Source organism: Aplidium turbinatum, chromosome 3, assembly GCF_918807975.1.
Source record: "Aplidium turbinatum chromosome 3, kaAplTurb1.1, whole genome shotgun sequence".
In the NCBI taxonomy this organism is placed as follows: domain Eukaryota; kingdom Metazoa; phylum Chordata; class Ascidiacea; order Aplousobranchia; family Polyclinidae; genus Aplidium; species Aplidium turbinatum.
In genome coordinates, this window is record NC_137474.1 from 19720100 (window position 1) to 19741475 (window position 21376).

At 38.9% G+C, this 21376-nt stretch overlaps 1 protein-coding gene across 1 annotated transcript in view; it reads right to left on the reverse strand.

Annotated features, from left to right (window-relative positions):
• Positions 1-21376, reverse strand: part of LOC145766055 (solute carrier organic anion transporter family member 4A1-like) — a 99320-nt gene that overhangs the window by 32126 nt on the left and 45818 nt on the right. Inside the window, exons 4-5 of the mRNA XM_082577710.1 lie at positions 14720-14780; positions 193-384 (exon numbers count right to left, since the gene is read on the reverse strand). Of these exons, the coding sequence (XP_082433836.1) occupies positions 193-384; positions 14720-14780 (253 nt within the window). The remainder of the gene's footprint in view (positions 1-192; positions 385-14719; positions 14781-21376) is intronic.

Consider the following 21376-nt stretch of genomic DNA (forward strand, 5'->3'; position numbering starts at 1 on the left):
TCTTTACTCTCACTCGACTGGAAAGGGAATGCGTTCTAATCTCACCAAGTTTATGTACAAACATTCAAGTTTAAATCAGGAATTTTAACTTTGCTGTGCGGCAAAGTCAAAGTTTGTTTGTTTGTTTCAGAATTTCTACAACGTATTTGCTATTTATATTTTAAAATTTTATAAGTTTTTTTAACTACTCACATATGTAGATGGGATAAACAGGGGGATCCACACTTTCGTCTATAAACGTGACCGACAGAACAGCTAACGGCGTGCTGCCAATGCCGATAAGGAATTGACCCATCAGAAAAACATACTTCATTTGCTTAAGCGAAAAAAACGGGCCTGATACGGCTTGCTCTTCCAGGCATAGCTCAGTTCCTCTTGACTCCCCTGAAACAAGTACATTGTGATGAGCCACTTAAGAAGAACGACAAAACCGCAAACGTCACACCACTAAAAAATAAAGAAAGAACAATTTTGTAAAAAAAACGAACGTTACAATACAAATTGCAAGTGCACAATTACACATTAGGGTGGCCAAAAAAAATTGAATTTTTTTATTTTTGTTTGCACACCCTCTCATTTGAGGAGGATTCATGAAAAAATGACACTGTGAAAATTTGAAGTGAATCCGACAAGAGGAAGTGCTCTCCCACCGACCTCTAAATTTGCTTTCTTTAGCATAATTTGTCAAAATTCCTTGAATATGTGACGTAATTCTTTTTTGACTTATCTACATTGCAGTTGCAGCATTTTTGTGTTAACGATTGTTTTACTCTGAATTTATAATACAATAAGTGTTTCCACATGCAGAAAAACATAAATAATACACAAAATAGATCACATTAACAAGCGTTTGGTATGAAATTAAATGCACTAAACTTTAGCTAAAACCGCATAAAAGTACGTTCACCAGTCACGATCGCAACGCTTCAGGTGACAACACATTGCCCAGTGTTGCAAGAGAATTGTTTGTAAAGAGTCAAGCCATTAAGCAAGTTCAACGTGATTAACCTAGTGAGATACTTATGATCACTTTAAAGCAACACTCCTATTAATTAAGCTTGTTTGATGTTTCCCAACTAAAAGTTCGCAGTATTACATCTATAACTTGACTTTTTTATACAAAAGCTCCATTGATCATACGGTAATGACTAGAGCTTGATCTTTTACCAATGTTGCTGACCACAGATGTCTTAGGCTAAGCCAGGGCTAAGCCTCTTTATTCCACAGTCCACATTTGCATCAAATTATTGGTTTTAAAGTCATACTAAATGAAAAACCTGACTTGGCGAGTATGTTCTTGGTGTTTAACATGTCTCCATAAAACGATTTTGAATAAAATTTGGCCCCATTGCGGTCTGATCACCATTCCGCGCGCGTGCTTTTGTAAGAGCTTTCAAAACGGGAATGGGCGTGAGCAGCAAAGCGTGCAATTATACAGTCTACGTCACCAGCGACCAGCAATCAGCTGATCGGGCAATAGTTTTTACTGCGTGCGATTTAACCGTATGTATTTTCTCATTACCCAGAGTTTCAAATGGCAGATCTTGTTCTTCAAACAGTAAATCAGCCTCTTTTACATAGATTCAACGTATTCAGGCCTTCAATCAATGTAGAATGACAATGTAAAAAAACAAGTTTTTGAAGGCAAATTCCACAAAGGCATGTGAACTCATGTGGAATGATTTCAGCTAGCAATTCAGCAAGCGTGGAGTAATCAGCATTTTTACATGGATTCAACGTGTCCAGGCCTTGTGTGCGAAATCAACGTGAAAATCAATGAGAAAATTCTTGGAACGCAACACGTCTGAACTTTCCAACCCAACGTGCGAAAAGAGTTTTGATATTGCTACTGCTAGTCGCTGGTGACATATTCTCGAGCAGTGTTTTCACTTTTTGGTCATTTTTCAAAAAATAAATGAAACATTGGACTTTGCGCCTTGCCAGCGCCATTGAAAACAAAATTTCTTCAGTAATTTTTTATGAAATGTATTGTTAAGTGTTTAGTTTACTTTACGCATTTTAATGTTTAATTACCTTTTGAAAATTTCCTTTAGTAGGCCTTTAATAGTTCGATTGTTGAAATGTTGGGCCGTTTATTATTATATAACAGGGTAGCCATACCTGCTTCATGCTCGAGCCGCATATCACAAAATCTGGTTTTGAAGAAGGCACAAAAAATATTTATATGAATTTATTCACTCACAGTGAAGGGTAGTGTAGCCTGTAGGCTATAACATACTAATTAGTGCTGGGTGGTGACTGGTGATACTAGTGTGAGTCTCCACCTGGGCTGCAAGATGTTTGAAATTATGATGCCAAAGCAGTTTGGAGCACTTCCTTCGTTATAGTTCGTCAAAACTGAGCGATGTTCTGACTTTACAAATTTCATCGCGGAATAAAATGACTCACTACAGTACCGGAATAGCCCGTTTCGGCGAGTGCCCTATTCGCCGAGTTCCCTATTATGCAATTTTTTGAAAATCCAATCCAACGACGCCTTCTGTTTATTTAGAGAATTTGGTATTTTATTCCACACTATCATTTCTTTTGCATTCCGACAAAGAAAAATAAATTAAAATGAAATTTAGCGAAAAATGTTTGAACTATTAAATTGAAATGTTTGCTAACATCTACAAAATATTTTAATTTGAAAAACCATGGTTTATTTTTAGTGCCAAAGCTTAGCAACAAAATGAAAAGGCTAACAAAATGTGTGGCCTACAGCTTGGATTGAAAAGAAATTATCGGGTACCGTAGCCTAGTTATTCCAACCAGCAGAAATTGCCGTTTTTACATCATTTTAACGTCACTAAACGTTGAAATTGTGTAAAAAAGCAAACTTCTGCTGATACGTTGTAACTGAGAAACATTAACAGAGTCTCGCATTCAAAAACTTGGTTGTGATGTGATGATGTCATAAAAGACTCAGAAAAATAAAAATTGCAGGAAAGCGGCTCAGTGTGACCATGTGGATTCAGAAAAAAGTAAATAAAAATAAAGATATAATTAAATATAATAAAATACAGACATACCTACTACTTCTGTTCAAATAAACTTTGTTCAATCAATTTCACTTTCCAAAAGTTTAACAAAAGTTATAATTTTATGGCGATTTAAATGCAATTATACTGTATTTTCTCCAAAAAGGTAGTAATTAAAGTGCAAAAAAATTGTAGTTAAAAGCAAATTAAGGAGAAAGATTATTAGTGGGGTTCCATGCCTGTGCATTTTTTCAATTTCATTTCAACTTAATGCAAAAGTTTTGTTTTTAGTACCAACTTGAAGGTAAGGGCCTATGGAACAATTTTGGTTCGAGTGTCAAGCTGTCAGATGAAAAAAACAAAATGGCCGCCAAAATCCAAGATGGCGGCCAATTTCCAGATTTTTTCACATTATGCCTCGTAACTTTTATGCTATTGAACCTAGAATGGTGATTTTGGTCTCGAAACCTAGGTTTGTATGTATGAGTAATTCAGTTAAAATAAAATAAATACGATTAGAGCAATAAGTTTTCTTATATTGAGTTAAGTTCCAAATAAATGTGTAACAATCTTGTTAGTTCTGCGTTAGAAGCACGAATGACTGCGAAATAGCAAAGCAATGCAGAGTTGACCAGACAGTTAGTCGAAGGCACGCAAGAATGCCAAATTTCTACATCAATAGGCTACAGATTCAGCTCGTATAGTTTAGGGCAGGTAAGGCAAAACTGTCCGCACCTAAAAGATGTTTGGCACGCGAATAAGTCATTAACATTAGCACATAGCCACATAATTCGAAAACTGGCAGGCTGCATTCAAAAGGTTGCTGACTCCTGGTTTAGGGTCATAACGCAAACTCAATTATAACAAAAGGCTTGCAAAATTGCTCGAAAAACTCCTCGAAACAATACATTCAATAAGAAAATGGCTAACAAATTAACGAAGGCCCATATATTGAAATAATTGTATATTTTATATAGCCTACATGTCAATTGTCAATATTGAAAATTGTTGCGTAGTCCAGCTATTTTCTTGCATGTGCACTTGCACTGGCGTGTGCATTTTAACTTAGTCTTTACGCATTTGCACCGAGAGCAGGTAATTGTGCAAGAGCACTTCACATGTACATGGAACACATCCTTGGCGAAGGGAAGCGTGGTCCAAATGGGAAGCATCTCGCCGTCCTCTTCCTTCCACCCATGGTCAATTGGGTTCATGATCAATTGATCATGTAGTAGTAGGTATGAACATGTAGGATCATGGACATGTTAATCATGGACATGTTGATCATGGACATGTAGACACATCATGGACATGTAGGCTGTTGCCCAGATGCTTGCTTGGAAGACACTTCTTTTAAAATGTTGATCCAAAGCATCACTAGTTGGGGAAATTCTCTGCACATCCCTAGTTGTCTGTGAGAACAACTTCATTCGGACGAGGTCAACATCATTGTCCTCATTTGATTCATTTGAGTACAGTCTACAGACAAAGTTCTTTGCCACTTCCTTCAACCTTGAGGATGTTTGGAATGCTATTGTGGTTGACGTTGTAACTGAAGGAGTGAGGGAGGGCTTATTGAGTGAAATTTTGTATGCAGACGACCTGGTCTTGACAAGTAATAGTATGGAGGAACTGGAGAGAAAGTTTGAGAAATGGAAAGAAGCATTTGAAACCAAGGGTATGAAGGTAAATCTTGAAAAAACAAAAGTGATGGTGAGTAGAGCAGAAGGAACAGTTGTTGAGAACAAAGTAGATCCCTGTGGAATATGTGGCAAGAGAGTGATGAGAAATGCAATGCAAGGAATGTGGAAAGTGGGTACATGCAAGATGTGCTAATGTCAAGAGAGCCGCAACAAGATTGGCCAAGTGTTTTGTTTGTGGGAAATGCAGTAAAGGAAGGAATGAAGTGGAAGGCCATGATGATGAGTTCTGCCATGGAATCGAAACAGTGACAGACTTCTGTTATCTGGGTGATCGGATAAATGGAAGTAGTGGATGTGAAGCAGCGGTGACAACAAGGGCAAGATTGGGCTGGGCAAAGTTCAGGGAATGTGGGGAAATGTTGCATGGCAGAAAATTTTCACTAAGGATGAAAAGAAAAGTATATCGGAGCTGTGTGCGGCCTGCAATGCTATATGGTAGCGAGACATGGGTATTGAGAGAGAGTGAACTAGCAACCCTGAGAAGAACAGAAAGGTCAATGGTGAGAGCAATGTGTGGGGTGAAAACGAGAAGGGAAAAAAGGACTGAAGAATTGTTGGATATGCTAGAGATGAGAGAGACCATAGACCAACTGGCAAGGGCAAATGGAGTAAGATGGTATGGACATGTGATAAGGAGGGAGGAAGGAAGTTTTCTTAGAAAGGCACTAGATCTAAAGGTGGATGGGAAGAGGAAACGCGGTCGTCCAAGAAGAACGTGGAAACAACAAGTGAAGGTGAATTTAAAAAAGTCGGACTGAAGGAGGAAGATGCAAGGGACAGGGTGAAATGGAGAAAAGGGATTAAAACAATTGCTGCGTGGAAACAATTGGCCACCCCCACTAGTGGGGAACAAACCGACGATGGATTATGATGATGACGTTGAGGTCAGTTGCCTAAAAAAACTCTGTTTATGGCACAAATTATCAGCAGGGGTTATCAATCAATGGGGACATTCTCTTTAAATGCTAGAAACAAAGGAAATAATTTGTTTTCCTTGCTATGACTCGAAGTTACTTAGACATCGACTTCTGATTTCGAAACTAAAAAACAATGATGTAATAAGGATGCGAATAGTGAACGTAACATTGACATAGACACCAAAATCGCCACCCTGTGCTCCAATCATGTTTATTTTATGTTTATCGAATTACTCATACATACAAACCTAAGTTTAGAGACCACAATCACCATTCTAGGTTCAATAGTACAAAAGTTACGAGGCATAATGTGAAAAAATCTGGAAGTTGGCCGCCATCTTGGATTTTGGCGGCCATTTTGTTTTTTTTCATCTGACAGCTTGACACTCGGACCAAAATTGTTTTATAGGTCCTTACTTTCAAATTGGTACTGAAAACGAAACTTTTGCATCAAGTTGAAATGACTGAGTGCCCGGGAACCCCACTATATAGCTTAGTTGCAACAATTTATACATTATAAAACATTAAAGCTACAGAAGTAAAGTAGTTTTGATGATACGAATTTTAGTACCAAAAATAAAAAGGTCTGGCAGCACTACTTCTAAAAATATAGTTAGGTAATTTGATGACAAAATAACTAATATATATATTCTAAGTTTGCATACAGACGGTAACGTAAGATTCCAAGAACCCAATTAGCCTAACAGTTTATATTTACATTGATTCAATGCCTGAATATTGAATAATATTCAATCGTTGGATTTACAGAACGCGTCGTTGGATTTTCAAAAAATTGCCGAATAGGGAACTCTCCGAATAGTAGCAGACCCTACAGTACGCAGTCTTCGAAATTAGCCTCGGCAATTGTCGAGGCAGATGCATGAATGGCACATTAGCCTCAAGCGGCAATAAAAATGCCGAGGCCACACGAGCGCTTGTAAGGACCACAAGATTACAAAAATAACCCTAATTTTCTTAGGCCACACCAGACGAGGAGGTTGATTCAATCTTACTATTGCTTGATGTTTTTATTTGGGTTACTTTCTACTTAGTCGCCGCTTAGACACGTGCCCAGCTGGGAGAATTGAAACTTTTATAAAAATATCACCCTATTTGCATTGATTCAACGCCAGTAGACGACTTGACGTCAAATTATTGTAAGCATTTACTCCTTATCGCGCTTCGCCTTCCGTTATCTCGTCCAGCTGTATCAGAAACAATCGCGCGCTTTTACAACAAACCACACAACATCAACAGACGCCGAATACTGTTTTTTTTTTTTTCGCTGACACTTTTCGGTCATTTGTCCGAAATGACTTGAAAAAATTCGGTCATTTTTTATTTATTTCGGTCATTTTTTCTGATGAAAATATTTCCTTTCAAGTAGGTGATCCAAACCAAAATTTGCACTTCCTGACTAGCTACAACATAGGCGCCAACTTTTTATGCTGTATTGATACGTAAAACAATAGATGAACTAGCGATCGGCAGCAGGACAACGTTTTTTGAATGCAAACCGCAACAGCTTTGCGATAAATGATCACTAGAACGAGTAGGATGCTACAATTCCACACCAGACAAAATCTGTCATTTTTACATTGATTTAACGTCTGCAGACGTTGAATCAATGTAAAAATGACAGATTTTGCTGCCTGCGACATAGCAAAAATCTACCATTTTGTGTCGATTCAATGTCATCAGATGTTGAATGCACCCAAAAACAACATAATTTGCTACGTAGACGGAGCGTGGGCTGAGCTTTATGCGCTTGCAAACAGACTCGATGTTGCTTTCGAAAGTCGAAACCTCTGCAGTGAATTGTCGCGGCAGTGAACCGCTCGCTGTGAAAATGAACTTGAAGTCTCGGCACGACCTAACCACCAATCAACGCAACAAGGGCTGGTAGGCTACAAACCACATTGCGCACATGCGGAATAATCAACGCAACAACGGACTCACGCAAACTGCATGGCGCACACACGACCGTTGCCATGGAAACCTGATCAAAGGCGGGGAATATGCGCATCTTTTGTTTCATCTGCAACACGAAAACAGGTCAGTCATAAAGTTGAAAGCAGGTCAGTCATAAGTTGCGATATTGTAGTGAAAAGGGAGCTATAATCAAACGTCTTTCCGTAAATATTTTTCAAGAGCTGTTTACGGATGTCAGCAACTTCTAAATTTATTCAAGGTGACGTGCTGTTGAATTGATGTAAACGTGAATGATTTTACTTTCAACAGGTACATTTTCAAGCATATAATCAAGTTAGTATTTGCATTCCATTTTCAAGACATTGTCATTCCATTTACAGTATATCTTTTACTTTTTAGTAAACCTTTTCGTCTCTTGTTTCATGGTAATAAATCTAATTCGTTGCTAAACTTTATGTTGTGCTTAGCTTAAAGAGTCGCAGTCCATCAACCGCTAGTTTACGCAGACGCATGGCATGTGTTTGATTAACCGAAGTGGTCGAGTTTTGTTTATAATAATTAACGGTAGGTCGAACGTAGCGATAACTCCGAGTGTGGCAATAAAAGCAATCCTAATGTGACGACATAATTACGTCATCCATCTGCGTGACATTGTGTTGAATTTACGTTGCTGCTGATGAAACACGCTTTCGCCCCCACGGCCAAAAAAATAGTTAGGCGCCTATGAGCTACAACATTAAGTTTCGCTGAGAAACGTTGTCGTGTTTAATCTGAGAAAACTTTCTTCAACGTTCATCAGCGAAACTCAACCTTGCAACATCCGATTTGACTATATATTTTTCGGACATTTTGACCGAATTGACTATATTTTTTTCGGACATTTTGCTAAAAAATCGGTCAATGACCGATAAATGACCGAAAAAAAAAACCCAGGCCGAATACATGTAAGTAATAGGTTAACGCGTTAACCTTTAGAGTGAGCTTTGTTAATTGCGGTTTGTGATAGATGTCTGGTTGCGTAACAACAACAGGTGCAATTTTATGCGCTGACAATGCACATGTGAACTATAAAACAGTTTGCAACCTTATAAATACTGGCTTAATTGTTACGCAAAAGTTATTCTTTCATCGAATGCTTGTTCTTTACCAGTGTCATTGCCAATATAAATCATGGTAAAGGAAGATACAGTTAAAAAGTTGAATTTACCTGCCATAGGTTAAGAAACAGAGGGGACAGAAGGAAAAGTTAGTGTAGTAGGCTATTTTGCAAAATTTGTAAAGGATTTTATGACGGAAACAAATCGGAATTAGAAAAACTACGGGGCCGAGTTAAAAAAGTAGTACAAAATTGGATAAATGGTACTTCGGCAGTAAAGAAAAGTAATGCTTCCGATCATGTGACATCGCGCGTTCATGAACGGGCAGTTTTGCGTCTTCAAGCTTAAGCTTCAAGCGTCTTAAGAAATGACGTCGTCGTCATTTCTTATTGGGCATTGTTGTTACGCAATACAACCGGTCGGGAAAATTAAATTTATTTGTGCTGACTCTAACGTTGAATCAACCCAAAATTAACATACTTCCCCCCTCCCGTGAGTGATTTAACATGAATTATCGTAACAGCGTGCGTATTGCGTTGCTCGCTTTATTGTTACTTTTGGTATTATTACATCACAACAAATCAAACAGTGCGATCTTGATAAACAACTCTATTATATTTTTCGCTTCTCGTTTTACATGTTGTGGTAACCTACAATTTTTTCGTAATAAACGTTCACAGCAATTGCCGAAGCAATTTCAACTTTTGCCGTTTGGCCTCGGCAACGTTTTTGCCGAAGTAAAAATATGCTAATTTCGAAGACTGAGTGCGGTAGGCTATGTTCGGCTGAAAAAAGAAATCAACTGGATAATTGTTCTCAGAACTCAACTGTAGTCAGAAATTTATGGACCATATTCATCATCATAATCCATCGTCGGTTTGTTCCCCACTAGTGGGGGTGGCCGATTGTTTCCGCGCAGCAATTGTTTTAATCCCTTTTCTCCATTTCACCCTGTCCCTTGCATCTTCCTCCTTCAGTCCAACTTTTTTAAATTCATCCTTCACTTGTTGTTTCCACGTTCTTCTTGGACGACCACGTTTCCTCTTCCCATCCACCTTTAGATCTAGTGCTTTACTAAGAAAACTTCCTTCCTCCGTCCTTATCACATGTCCATACCATCTTACTCCATTTGCACTTGCCAGTTGGTCTATGGTCTCTCTCATCTCTAGCATATTCAACAATTCTTCAGTCCTTTTTTCCCTTCTCGTTTTCACCCCACACATTGCTCTCACCATTGACCTTTCCGTTCTTCTCAGGATTGCCAGTTCACTCTCTCTCATTCTCAATACCCATGTCTCGCTACATATAGCATTGCAGGCCGCACACAGCTCCGATATACTTTTCCTTTCATCCTTAGTGAAAATTTTCTGCCATGCAACATACGGCTTAATAAAAACAGAGAGAGACTGTTCACCAGGCATTTGGTAATAAAATTAATTTGCGTTCTTCTGGTGACTATTTACTAGGTTACCTCGTGATGTTAAAGATGATAACTAGCTTTTTTTCCGACGTTTCGTCAGTCAGCACGACTGACTTTATCAAGGTGGCTAAAACAGGTTAACACAACCTGTTCAGCAACGATGGCACAACACAAAAACATACTGATAAAATGAGTAAAGTAAAGCAGCAAGAATCAGAATTAAAACACGCAACAAGATGCCTAGAGGTTAAACTAAATGCAGTGAATGCCTAAAACCAGTAGGCTACTTTCCAGCAGCGTAAATTTATCTATCTATTGGGCCACTGTCAAGAAACGTTGAAAGGACATCAGACAAGACAGAAAGCAATGGAATTAGCAATAACAATGGTAGAGAAGACGCAATGAGAATGGAAAAGGTGAAGCTAAAGTTAAAGTAATTTGTTGTACACAGAGGGGAAATTCTGACCATCTTTTTGGTTAAGAGCATGTTGTGCCTTCTGGTTTATGTACCATTTTTCTGTGAACAATCTTTTTGTATAATCCTTTTCAGTTTTAAGAATGGTGGCGTTGGTCCAAGTAATTTTATGGTCTGAATTTATAGAGTGTTTGCAAAGAGCGGAATGCTCTGGACGTTGAAATTTAATAGCTCTTTGGTGCTCGTTGATTCTAGATTTAAGATCACGTTTTGTCTGTCCAATGTAGATTAAATCACAGTCATGACACGGAACTTGGTAGATCAATCCAGAAACTTCACCTTCTTTCATGGGGTCTTTAGCCGAGGGAAGGTATTTACCTATTGTCAGATAGGGTTTCATCGTTCATACTTTAACTTTAGCTTCACCTTTTCCATTCTCATTGCGTCTTCTCTACCATTGTTATTGCTAATTCCATTGCTTTCTGTCTTGTCTGATGTCTTTTCAACGTTTCTTGACAGTGGCCCAATAGATAGATAAATTTACGCTGCTGGAAAGTAGCCTACTGGTTTTAGGCATTCACTGCATTTAGTTTAACCTCTAGGTATCTTGTTGCGTGTTTTAATTCTGATTCTTGCTGCTTTACTTTACTCATTTTATCAGTATGTTTTTGTGTTGTGCCATCGTTGCTGAACAGGTTGTGTTAACCTGTTTTAGCCACCTTGATAAAGTCAGTCGTGCTGACTGACGAAACGTCGGAAAAAAAGCTAGTTATCATCTTTAACATCACGAGGTAACCTAGTAAATAGTCACCAGAAGAACGCAAATTAATTTTAATACGGCTTAATAGTGAGATTACGGCTCTTCGATTACGAACTTCGGAGCTGTCAACTTTCTTTTGGGTTTACAATTTTCAATGTCACAACTCCACAAAATCACGTTGTTTAGATTTTAGGGCAAGTAATAGAAAGCCAGGTGAATGCAGCTTCATCTGGTTCTGCTATGCCATGCATTTCATATGCCGCCTTATAAATTGGGCATTCAAGAACGACATGGTCAACAGTTTGTTCCTCCGTGCTGCACTGGCAGACCGCTGAGGGAGCCAAACCCCACTTGTACATATACGAATAGAAGCGGCCGGCTTCTGCTTGCATTCTATTGAGCTTGACCCAAGTCGGCCGGAGCAGGTCCATACAAAGGGAGCACGTTACAGAGTGAAGTATAAAACCATGGAGTTTGGTAACAGTGGCACACCATGTTGTGTTTCAAAGTATCTTCCATGTAATGTGCTCCACTGGTGGTATGACCACAGAATGGTTGTAATAATTCAAGGGCAGCTGGTGCAAAGGGGTGTCTTGACTTTAATCGCCTAAAACAGGGGTCACCAACTGGTGGCCCGCCAAGCTGTTATGTGCGGCCCGCGGAAGGTATTAACGTACAAGTATAACCAAAATACTTTTCTTGAGGAGTTAAAGAGCATGAAGGCAAAAAATAGTTTCTGGGAAGCATATTTTCGCTTTGCATACGATTCCACCGACCGACCAATCAGGTTGTAGTTCTGGGTGGGGGTGGCTTAAAGTAATTCCAATGCGATGTCCAGCCACACTGTCCCAGTGGTTGATTAAAATGCGTACAAAGTGGAATTATTATGCTTCCGGGCAGTTAAAAAATATTTAGCTTAGTACTGCAAAATGTTGTTAATAAACAATTCTTGCCATGCTGATAAGCACCGCAAGTGACAGTTGTCTAATAAATAATCAAAGAAAGACGATTTTGTAGACTCTCACAAAAAGGATGAAAAAACAACTCATTACTGTTTTAGAGGGAACGCTGTTCATGAGTTACGATAGAAACGTTTTTTCAGTGATTTCTAAAAGCGTTTGTTTCATGATGCCTGGTTTCTTTCTCCCTGTTACTGGAGCCTTATTTCGCTGATATGTTTGCAGGTCACTATTGTTGCCTGTATTGCGATGTGTCAAACATTTCCTTGTTTAATGAACTGTTAATTGCAAGATATCTTTGTGAAGCGAAGTGACAACACCAATCTTGCTTGGCGATGAATATTATGATGAAATCGCTAGCCTCGCTATAACTGGGCAAAACAAGTGGCCTCGTTTATTAGACATTATTAAAGAAGTCAAAAGTGTTGTCAAAGGAGCTTGGCCTGGCAGTAGCGCTGTTTGACTAATTTTGTTGCTGCGGTATTCTGAGATAAATATTAACAACAAGTAACGCTGAATACTGGGTACAAAATGCATTCTTTTCTAGCAAGAGTCAACCTAAATTTTATTAGTGCGGCCCGCCAAGCTGTTATGTGCGGCCCGCGGAAAGTATCAGCGCACAAGAATAACCAAAAATACTTTTCTTGGGGAGTTAAACAGCATGAAGGCAAAAAATACTTTCCGGGAAGCATATTTTCACTTTGCATATGACTCCACCAACCGACCAATCAGATTGTAGTTCTAGGTAGGGGTTGTTTAAAGTTATTCCAATGCGCTGTCCAGCCACACTGTCCCAGTGGTTGATTAAAACGTCTGTTTTCGAATTTCGAAAATGTCTGTGAGCATAGGGTTGCTTATTTTAGGTTTGTAAATGTCCTGTAAACACTAGTGTGCGTTTCACCGTTATTGGGTTTCACGAGCAGTGTTTCTTTATGCAAGTTGTTGTTGGCAAAACAGGTCGGTGTGCCAACTCAATTTATAATAAACTGGAAAAATATTATATATAAATTTAAAGACTTTTTCTGGTATTATAAAAATATTTAGCTTAGTACTGCAAAATGTTGTTAATAAACAATTCTTGCCATGCTGATAAGCACCGCAAGTGACAGTTATCTAATAAACAAAGAAAGACGGTTTTGTAGACTCTCACAAAAAGGATGAAAAACCAACTCATTGCTTTTTAGAGGGAACACTGTTTATGAGTTCCGATAGAAATGTTTTTTCAGTGATTTCCACAAGCGTTTGTTTCATGGTGCCTGGTTTCTTTCTCCCTGGTATAGGAGCCTATTTTTCGCTGATATGTTTGCAGGTCACTATTGTTGCTTGTAATGTGATGTGTCAAACATTTCCATGTTTACTGAAACTGTTAATGGCATAATATCTTTTGTGAAGCAAAGTGACAACACCAATCTTGCTTGGCGATGAATATTCTGATGAAACCGCTCGCCTCGCTATAAGTGCGCGAAACAAATGGGCTCGTTTATTAGGCAATGTTAAAGTCAAAAGTGTTGTTAAAGGAGCTTGGCCTGGCGGGCCTGCTACTATTCAGCTAGTCCGATTGGGCTAGACCAATTCGGTTAGTCCGATTAAGCTAGACCAATTCGGCTAGTCCGATTCGGCTAGTTCCCTATTCGGCTATAGTCCAATTCGGCTACAGTTTTAAATTGCATTTTGTGTATTATTCCACAATATCAATTCTTTTGCATTCTGACAAAGAAAAATAAATTGAAATGAAATTTAGCGCAAAACTTTTAAACTATTAAATTGAAATGTTTGCTTGTAACATAAAATCGACATGTATCTTACGTCACCGTCTGTATGCAAACTTAGAATATATTAGAATCTTCAACTATTAGAATCCTTAACTGTTACAAAATTCCAAATCCAATGACGCCTTCTGTTTATTTAGAGAATGTTGTATTTTATTCCATAATATCGTTTCTTTTATAGTTGAAATTATCGAAGCTTTAGATGAGTGGGGTTTAGACCAAACCACTGAGATCTTAAAACTAAAAAGTGAATTAAATTTATTTTTGAACTATTAATGTTGCAAAACATCTCACATAGGCCTACATAAAAAGCTTGACAAGCGATGCCAACAATATGTAAGCACTCAAGCAGTGGTAAGCCTGGCACCGGCTGTTCTTAAATATTTCAAAAATACATTCATAAAACTTTAAGCGATCAACTACAGAATTTTTTATTTTAAATTTAAACCAGTTGTCTTAAAAGTGGCGTTTCGGCCTAAAATCTACTTTCAACGTAATTTTGGTCATCTGCCACCTGCACCCAGGTGGCTAATGCCTCGAAAGGTCAAGTGACCTTCTAAATCGACAAAAATCCTGCAACTTTCGAACCGGTTAAGCTATTGTCACATGGCAATACCTAACGAATATGTGACTGCACCTCTCTAACGAACAGCCAAGTGGTGAGGGCAAAATGTGGTGGACCATAATATTAATATAAGCATGGTTTGCACACGTTTGCACAGTACAAAACGTGAATAATTAGCAACTAAGTTAATAATAATCTTACCGGACGAATTGTTTTGTATGAATGTTGAAGAGCTTGTTTGGCATAAGCTTGAAGTTGTGTTCTAAAATTATAAAATTTGTTAAAAATTGATCATGGCATACTTTTAAAAAACTTCACCATTATAGCTTTCGTAGAAAGTTTTTAAATGTTAGAAAAGAGAAAGTGTAGAAAAGAGAAGTTTGATGACTAGGATACGTTGCAAGCTTTAAAGCAGCCGGCGGCCATGGCCGCTAAGTAGTGCTTGAATGACCGCCTGTGCTACCTCCTCCGTCGGCCAAGTTTGGCCGCCGGTTTCTTCTAGCCAATTATTTAATTTCGCAATAGAATGATCGTGGATTAAATGTCGAAAATATGTAGTATCAAAGAGTGATGCAGAATTAGGTCAGCGCATCATAGTCAGTTAGTCACTACTGTTGTATTGAATATATCCAGCTGCGATCACCAGCGCTGTAAGTCTTGTTTTGTTTGCAATTCCCTATGTTTATTTTAACGAAGTGTTAATCTGATTCTGAAGTGCTAATTTACATCCGCTGGCAATATTGTCGTTTTTATAGCGATGTTGTCGGACATTGAATCCTTGTTAAAAAGGAGAACTAGGCTAGTTAACATCCGTGGGTAAAACACGTGTCTTCATAGTTGAGAACGCTGTAGGTTAGTGACTTCATACCCTCAATGGTGACATCATAACGGAATAAATGGTCAGGTTTCATGAAAGGCGGTATGCAGTTGAAGCAATTTACTGAGTTGCGAGCAGTTAAAACAATTTAGGGTCGTTAGATGGTCCCACAATAACGGATTACAATCCCGATAAAGCATTTAATGCGTGGTACAACGATTCTATTGCAGGACGTCGCCCAGACTTCAACAACGCTAAGTGATCATTTTAACATTGTTGCAAGTTTAATGCTATTTACTTGTGCTATCGTTATGGTATTTTGGCCTCCAAGCACGCAGATTTGGCCGCCGAGAAGGACCTCTCGGTAGGCCACGATGGCTGCCGGAAAAAAAAACACAAGTTTTAAGGCCAGCGTTGAAACTGAGAAACATTCACAGAAGCCCTTCGATACGTTGCATTTTTAAGGTCATGCATTTTTATGATAATGTATTCAGACGTTGAATCAATGTACAAATGAACTGTTAGGCTAAATGGGTTCTTGGAACAAATCGAAGGGCTTCTGTGAACGTTTCCCAGTTTCAACGTATCCTAGTCAGCAAAGTTCTCTTTTTTACACGATTTCAACATTTAGCGACGTTAAAAATAATGTAAAAACGGCAATTTCTGCTGGTAGGGATAACTAGGCTACGGTACCCGATAATTTCCTTTCAATCCAATCTGTAGGCCACACATTTGTTGATCCAAACTAATCATTTAACTATTCAAAAGTACTAACTTATAGACATTAAACATGATTTTTTTTTTGTAACATTTTCTTTTTTTTATTTTTCCTTCATTTCTTAAATTTTTCTGAAGGTGTTGCGACCGTGCCAAATTTCTTTCAACTCAATAACTTACTTCGGTCACAAGCACGTTTTAACGTTCGCGTTTTGTCGCTTCTACCTTTTTCTACACCTTTACTATGTTGACGTGAACTGTTTTTAATATGATGGTCAGAAATAAAAACAACTGAAATGACATGACGAATTCAAGCACGTTTTAACGTTTGCGTTTTGTCGCTTCTACCTTTGCTATGTTGACGTGTATTGTTTTTCATATGATGGTCAGAAATAAAAACAACTCAACTGAACTGACATAACGAATTTTAATTTAATAGTTCAAACATTTTTATTTTTATTTCTTTCTGCACGATTTTAACGTTTAACGATGTAAAAACGGCAATTATAGTTAGGCTACGGTACCCGATAATTCCCTTTAAAAAATAAAATTTCAAAAACTTGCCGAATCGGACTCGCCGAATAGTAGCAGAACCAGATCAGGTCACACTTTTAACCCAAGACATCGAGGATTGCTTTGAGGCAAAAAAGAAGGCCGGCGCTGTCTTTCTAGATCTCACAGCTGCCTATGACACCGTAAGGCATCGCGGCCTTACTTGCAAGCTGCTTTGCCTGCTTCCCGACCGACATAATTATGGTTCATATGATCATGGAACTTGTCAGGAACCGAAGCTTCACCCTCACCACTGGTAGCTCACGACGAAGCAGACTGAGACGCCTGAAAAATGGCGTATCACAGGGATCGGTCCTGGCTCCACTTCTTTTCAACATCTACACCCACGACCTGCCAACTACGGTCTTCACAAAATATGCTTATGCGGACGACCTGGCAATTCTCCACTCCACAAAGTCGTGGGAAAATCTAGAAGACCCCTTGAGCCAGGACATGAAAACTCTCTCAGCATATCTCCAGAACTGGCGACTGAAACTCAGCGAAACCAAAACTGTGGCAGCAGCTTTCCATCTCCACAATCGGTAAGCTGATCGTGAGCTACACGTCCAGAACAACGGAAAATCTCTGTCCTTCTGCACCGAACCAAGATATCTTGGGGTGACACTGGACAGATCGCTCACATACCGCCACCATTTGGTGTCACTGCACAAGAAACTCACATCCCGCGCTGCGCTACTCAAGCACCTGGCAGGTTCTAGCTGGGGGGCGAGGGCTGATACTTTGCGTATAGCAGCCTTAGCCCTTGTCTACTCTTTAGCAGAGTACTGGGCATCTGTTTGGTGTCGCAGTACTCACTGCCACAACATCGACAACATCAATTCACTGCCACAACATTAATTCCAGCTACTGAAACCACTGTGTTGCTGTTTTCTTCCAGGGCAAGAAAGGTCAAAATGATTGCCTCCATTCAGTAATGGGTAGTTTCAAATTCAAGTCATACTAATGTTTCAAGTCACTGGAAACAGTGTGGGCTATTGCAGGCAACTCCAAAGCAAGTGCTGCAAAACTTGCCTATGTACTGTGCTTCAATGATGTTTTCCGTTCTGGAGAATAAAAATTCAATGACGACACCACAAGTGGGACATGAATAGTAACACAGCTAATGCTCATTAAGTAGGGCATGGATAGCATACTAAGGCCAGTATTCTAAGATCCAACTGGAGTTCAAGCTGAAACTCAAGTTTGACGGTCCATGTATTTGGTATACCATAGCCCAAGTCCAACTTGCTGACGTATTCAGCATCATGTATCAGGATTCATCTTGAGTCCCTTAGTCTGCAGTGTCTCTTGTTGTGGTCTGCCTGTAGACACCATATAGGAGAAGTCATTCTGTCTCAAATTTTTAATGATCTAAAATTTGAAATTACCAAGTCTCCTGATATTACACTGTTCCTTCGCTACAAGAAGCATTTTGAACTCTTGCCACACAAAAATATCACTGATCCACTTGCAGGTATAAAAATGACCAGTGGTAATGTGCAATGTAAAAACTTTAGAGCAAAAGCAGAAAGTCCTGGAACTTTATTCTGCTCAGCATACTTTCCACATGGGTGATTATTTAGAGTTCATTGAACTCTGTTGTATTTTCCTGGAAAAATCACTACAAGACCCAATAACCTTCATAAAGTCTGGAGCTTTGCATAAAGCCAGATGGATGGCAAAGCTGATTTACTCCATTAAGATATGTCTTCTGGAAAAATACATTGGAGAGCTTCCACCTAGCACTGTTACTACCACTCAACGAACCTCAAAGATAAGAGGCTTTGTCAACTTCGTCACTCTTGTGTATACTCAGAGGTGGTTGACATGCTCATCACCCACTGATGCTCCATGGAATGATCTGAAGTTTTGCAAGATGCTGTACACTTACAGCAACATTTATGGCTGTATTGCACCCAGTGCTCTAAAGCAGGGGTGTGCAATGTGCGGCCCGCGAAGAAAAATTGTGCGGTCCGCGAAGATATGCTAATTTTGGATTGTGTGCGCCCGCGAAACGTGTTTATAATTTAGTTTAGTCAAGTAGTCTACGTGCGAACAATTCATTAAAGTGGATTATTGTACATTTCGCACCTTCTGTTAACAATTTTAGAAATCTCCCACCATCCACCGCAAATCCGATTGTATTTAATTATTTGGAACGTCAGTAGATCAGAGGCACAGGATTGCACAGGGAATAGCTCAAACTATAAAACAGTATTCTGACGGTAATTTTGTGAAGCAGTGTCTTATCGATGTCGCAGAAGAAATGTGCGCTAAAAGGAAGAGTGAGTTCGAGAAAATAAGTCTGTCTCAGTGGACGATAGCGAGGCGTATGGAATGCATCCTGAGGAGAAAACTGAACTTGCAGACCAATATAAAAAATTATTGTACGAATTTTTGGCTCGTTTCAAGGACTTCAAATCTTATTCTCTTCGCCATTCAACACAGACATTGACAAAGCACCAGCTGATATCCAACGAACTGATTGATCTTCAAGAGAAAACGGATTTGAAAGCAAAGTATTTAAAAATGAATCTTGGCAATTCTTACCGAAAACTTCTCAACCAAGATGACTTTCCACATTTGAAAACATTGATGGCTTCAAAATTGGTTCTTTTTTGCTGTATTTGTGCGAACAATTTTTTTCTAAATGGAAGAAGTCGTCCGGAAAAGAAGCCAGCTGCAAATTTCTCACTGAACTCGTTTAAAGTCAGTGTGACAATAAATTTGAATAGCAGTTTTCTTTGGAAATTTATGCGTCTTAACTTATTATTTCTGCAAAGAGATAAGGTCCCCTAATAATGCCATAAGAATAACATGAATAACAAAAAAACTACTTTTTTGTGCCTGCAACTACCAGAAAGCATATCGTCAGACTAATAAAATAATGGCGTAACTCATTTTTTCTTGTTTTGAGATAATCGAAAAAAACTGTCTACACGGTTGTTTTTATCCTATTTATTGTACAGTTAAACGAAAATAGCATGTCGATTAGGGTGGCCAAAAAAAATCGAAATTTTTTATTTTTGTTCGCACACCCTCTCATTTGAGGAGGATTCATAAAAAAATGACATTGTGAAAATTTGAAGTCAATCCGACAAGAGGAAGTACTCTCCCACCGGCTTCTAAATTTGCTATTATTGGCAAAATTTCGAAAAGCCCCCCCCCCTAAATTTTTTTTCCATTTTCTTTTACATAACAGGCCTCGAAATTCACCGCGGACATACCCGCCATCATAGAATGTGATGTCCGCGGGAAGTACCATCTAATGATCTAGATCGGTCATGTTTGTCCGCCGAGAAATAGCACAGGAACTAGCGATACAGATCATCATTCCTCATTGCATAGCACAAACAATTGTTGCAAGAGAATATATTTTCCCGCGCATTCTAGCGCGCATCTAGAAAATGTTAATACTGTATCCCTTGGCTTCCATTCAAGCAAAAAAACTTTCGATTTTCACGTTGCTTCAACGATTGATGACATTGAATCAGCGTAACAAAGGTGAATTCTTCACTAAGAATCGATGGGAGTACAGTACTTCTACACTTATCACGCATAACTTAGTTCAAGTCTTACGTCACAATGTCTGGCTTTGATCTCCGAGTAATATTGATAAGGCAAGGTTGGTTACAAAATTAGATTATACGAGTAGGCTATTACAGCAAGATGCAGCAAAATTTGTTAAGTTTTGATATTACAGTAAAAAAGGCCCAGGGCCAAAGCCTAGTGAGACTTTGCACAGCAGAAAATAGTAGGTTAGTGTAGAAGTTTTCAGACTGTGCCCATGGCATTGTGATGCCTATAAGCATCGGATAAATTAGTAACTTGTTCTCTGAGAACAGCCTCATGAAAATTGCACCACGTTTCATAATCGATATGGACCGCATGATTTTACTTTCAATAAGATGTAGGACGCTAAATAACCTTTGAATTAATTCTTTTATTTATCCTTGCAACACAGAAGCGTAAAAATAAGTTAAAATAAATAATTACCGGTACTGTAATTTAGCAAGATTTGTATTTGTCAAAAAGAAAGTAGCAGGAAATAAAGAACAAACAGCCTGATGAAGGTAAGTCTATCTACAATATTTAAAATACACAATTATTAGGCATTTATATATGTTAATAGTAGGCTACCTTATATCACAGTGATCTTGGTAATTAGTATTATAATGTGCAAAATATTATTTAACACATTGTAACTTTTTTCCAGAAGTGCGCAGACTCGCCTGCTACACGTTCAGGAACATCAATATGGTTGGTTGGGCACCCACTCTCTAGTGTTGACTCTTTTGAGGGGCCATGCCAGCTGCCTGTACGGGGTGTGGTTCTTCGCCGTCTCTACTACGAGATGAAGATCAATAAGGTTACCCTGCCACTTGCTTGCAGTACAGTTGCAGATGAAGTGATGTTGTTGTGGGTGAAAGCTAATATCGCTACCAGTGCAAAGACTCACGTTGTTGCCAAACTGAAATGCATCCATCAAGAGCATATTCGAGTATCAAAGCACAAAGGTAGGCGAAATTCAGCTTCCCAGTTGACCTCAGAAGCTGACTTCACCCAGAGGTTAAGTGCATTATTTGATATTGCACATGCTGACTGGGAACGCCGCACAACAATGCCAGAAGACTGCCAGTTTTTGATAGACCAACGTGGTGCACGACAGATGGTGATGACAACAGAAGACCCAATGTATCGGCAAGCTGCTGCAAAGTATAGAAAGCGCAAAGATGATGAACAGAGGCGCAACAGAAATCTCATTGATCCAG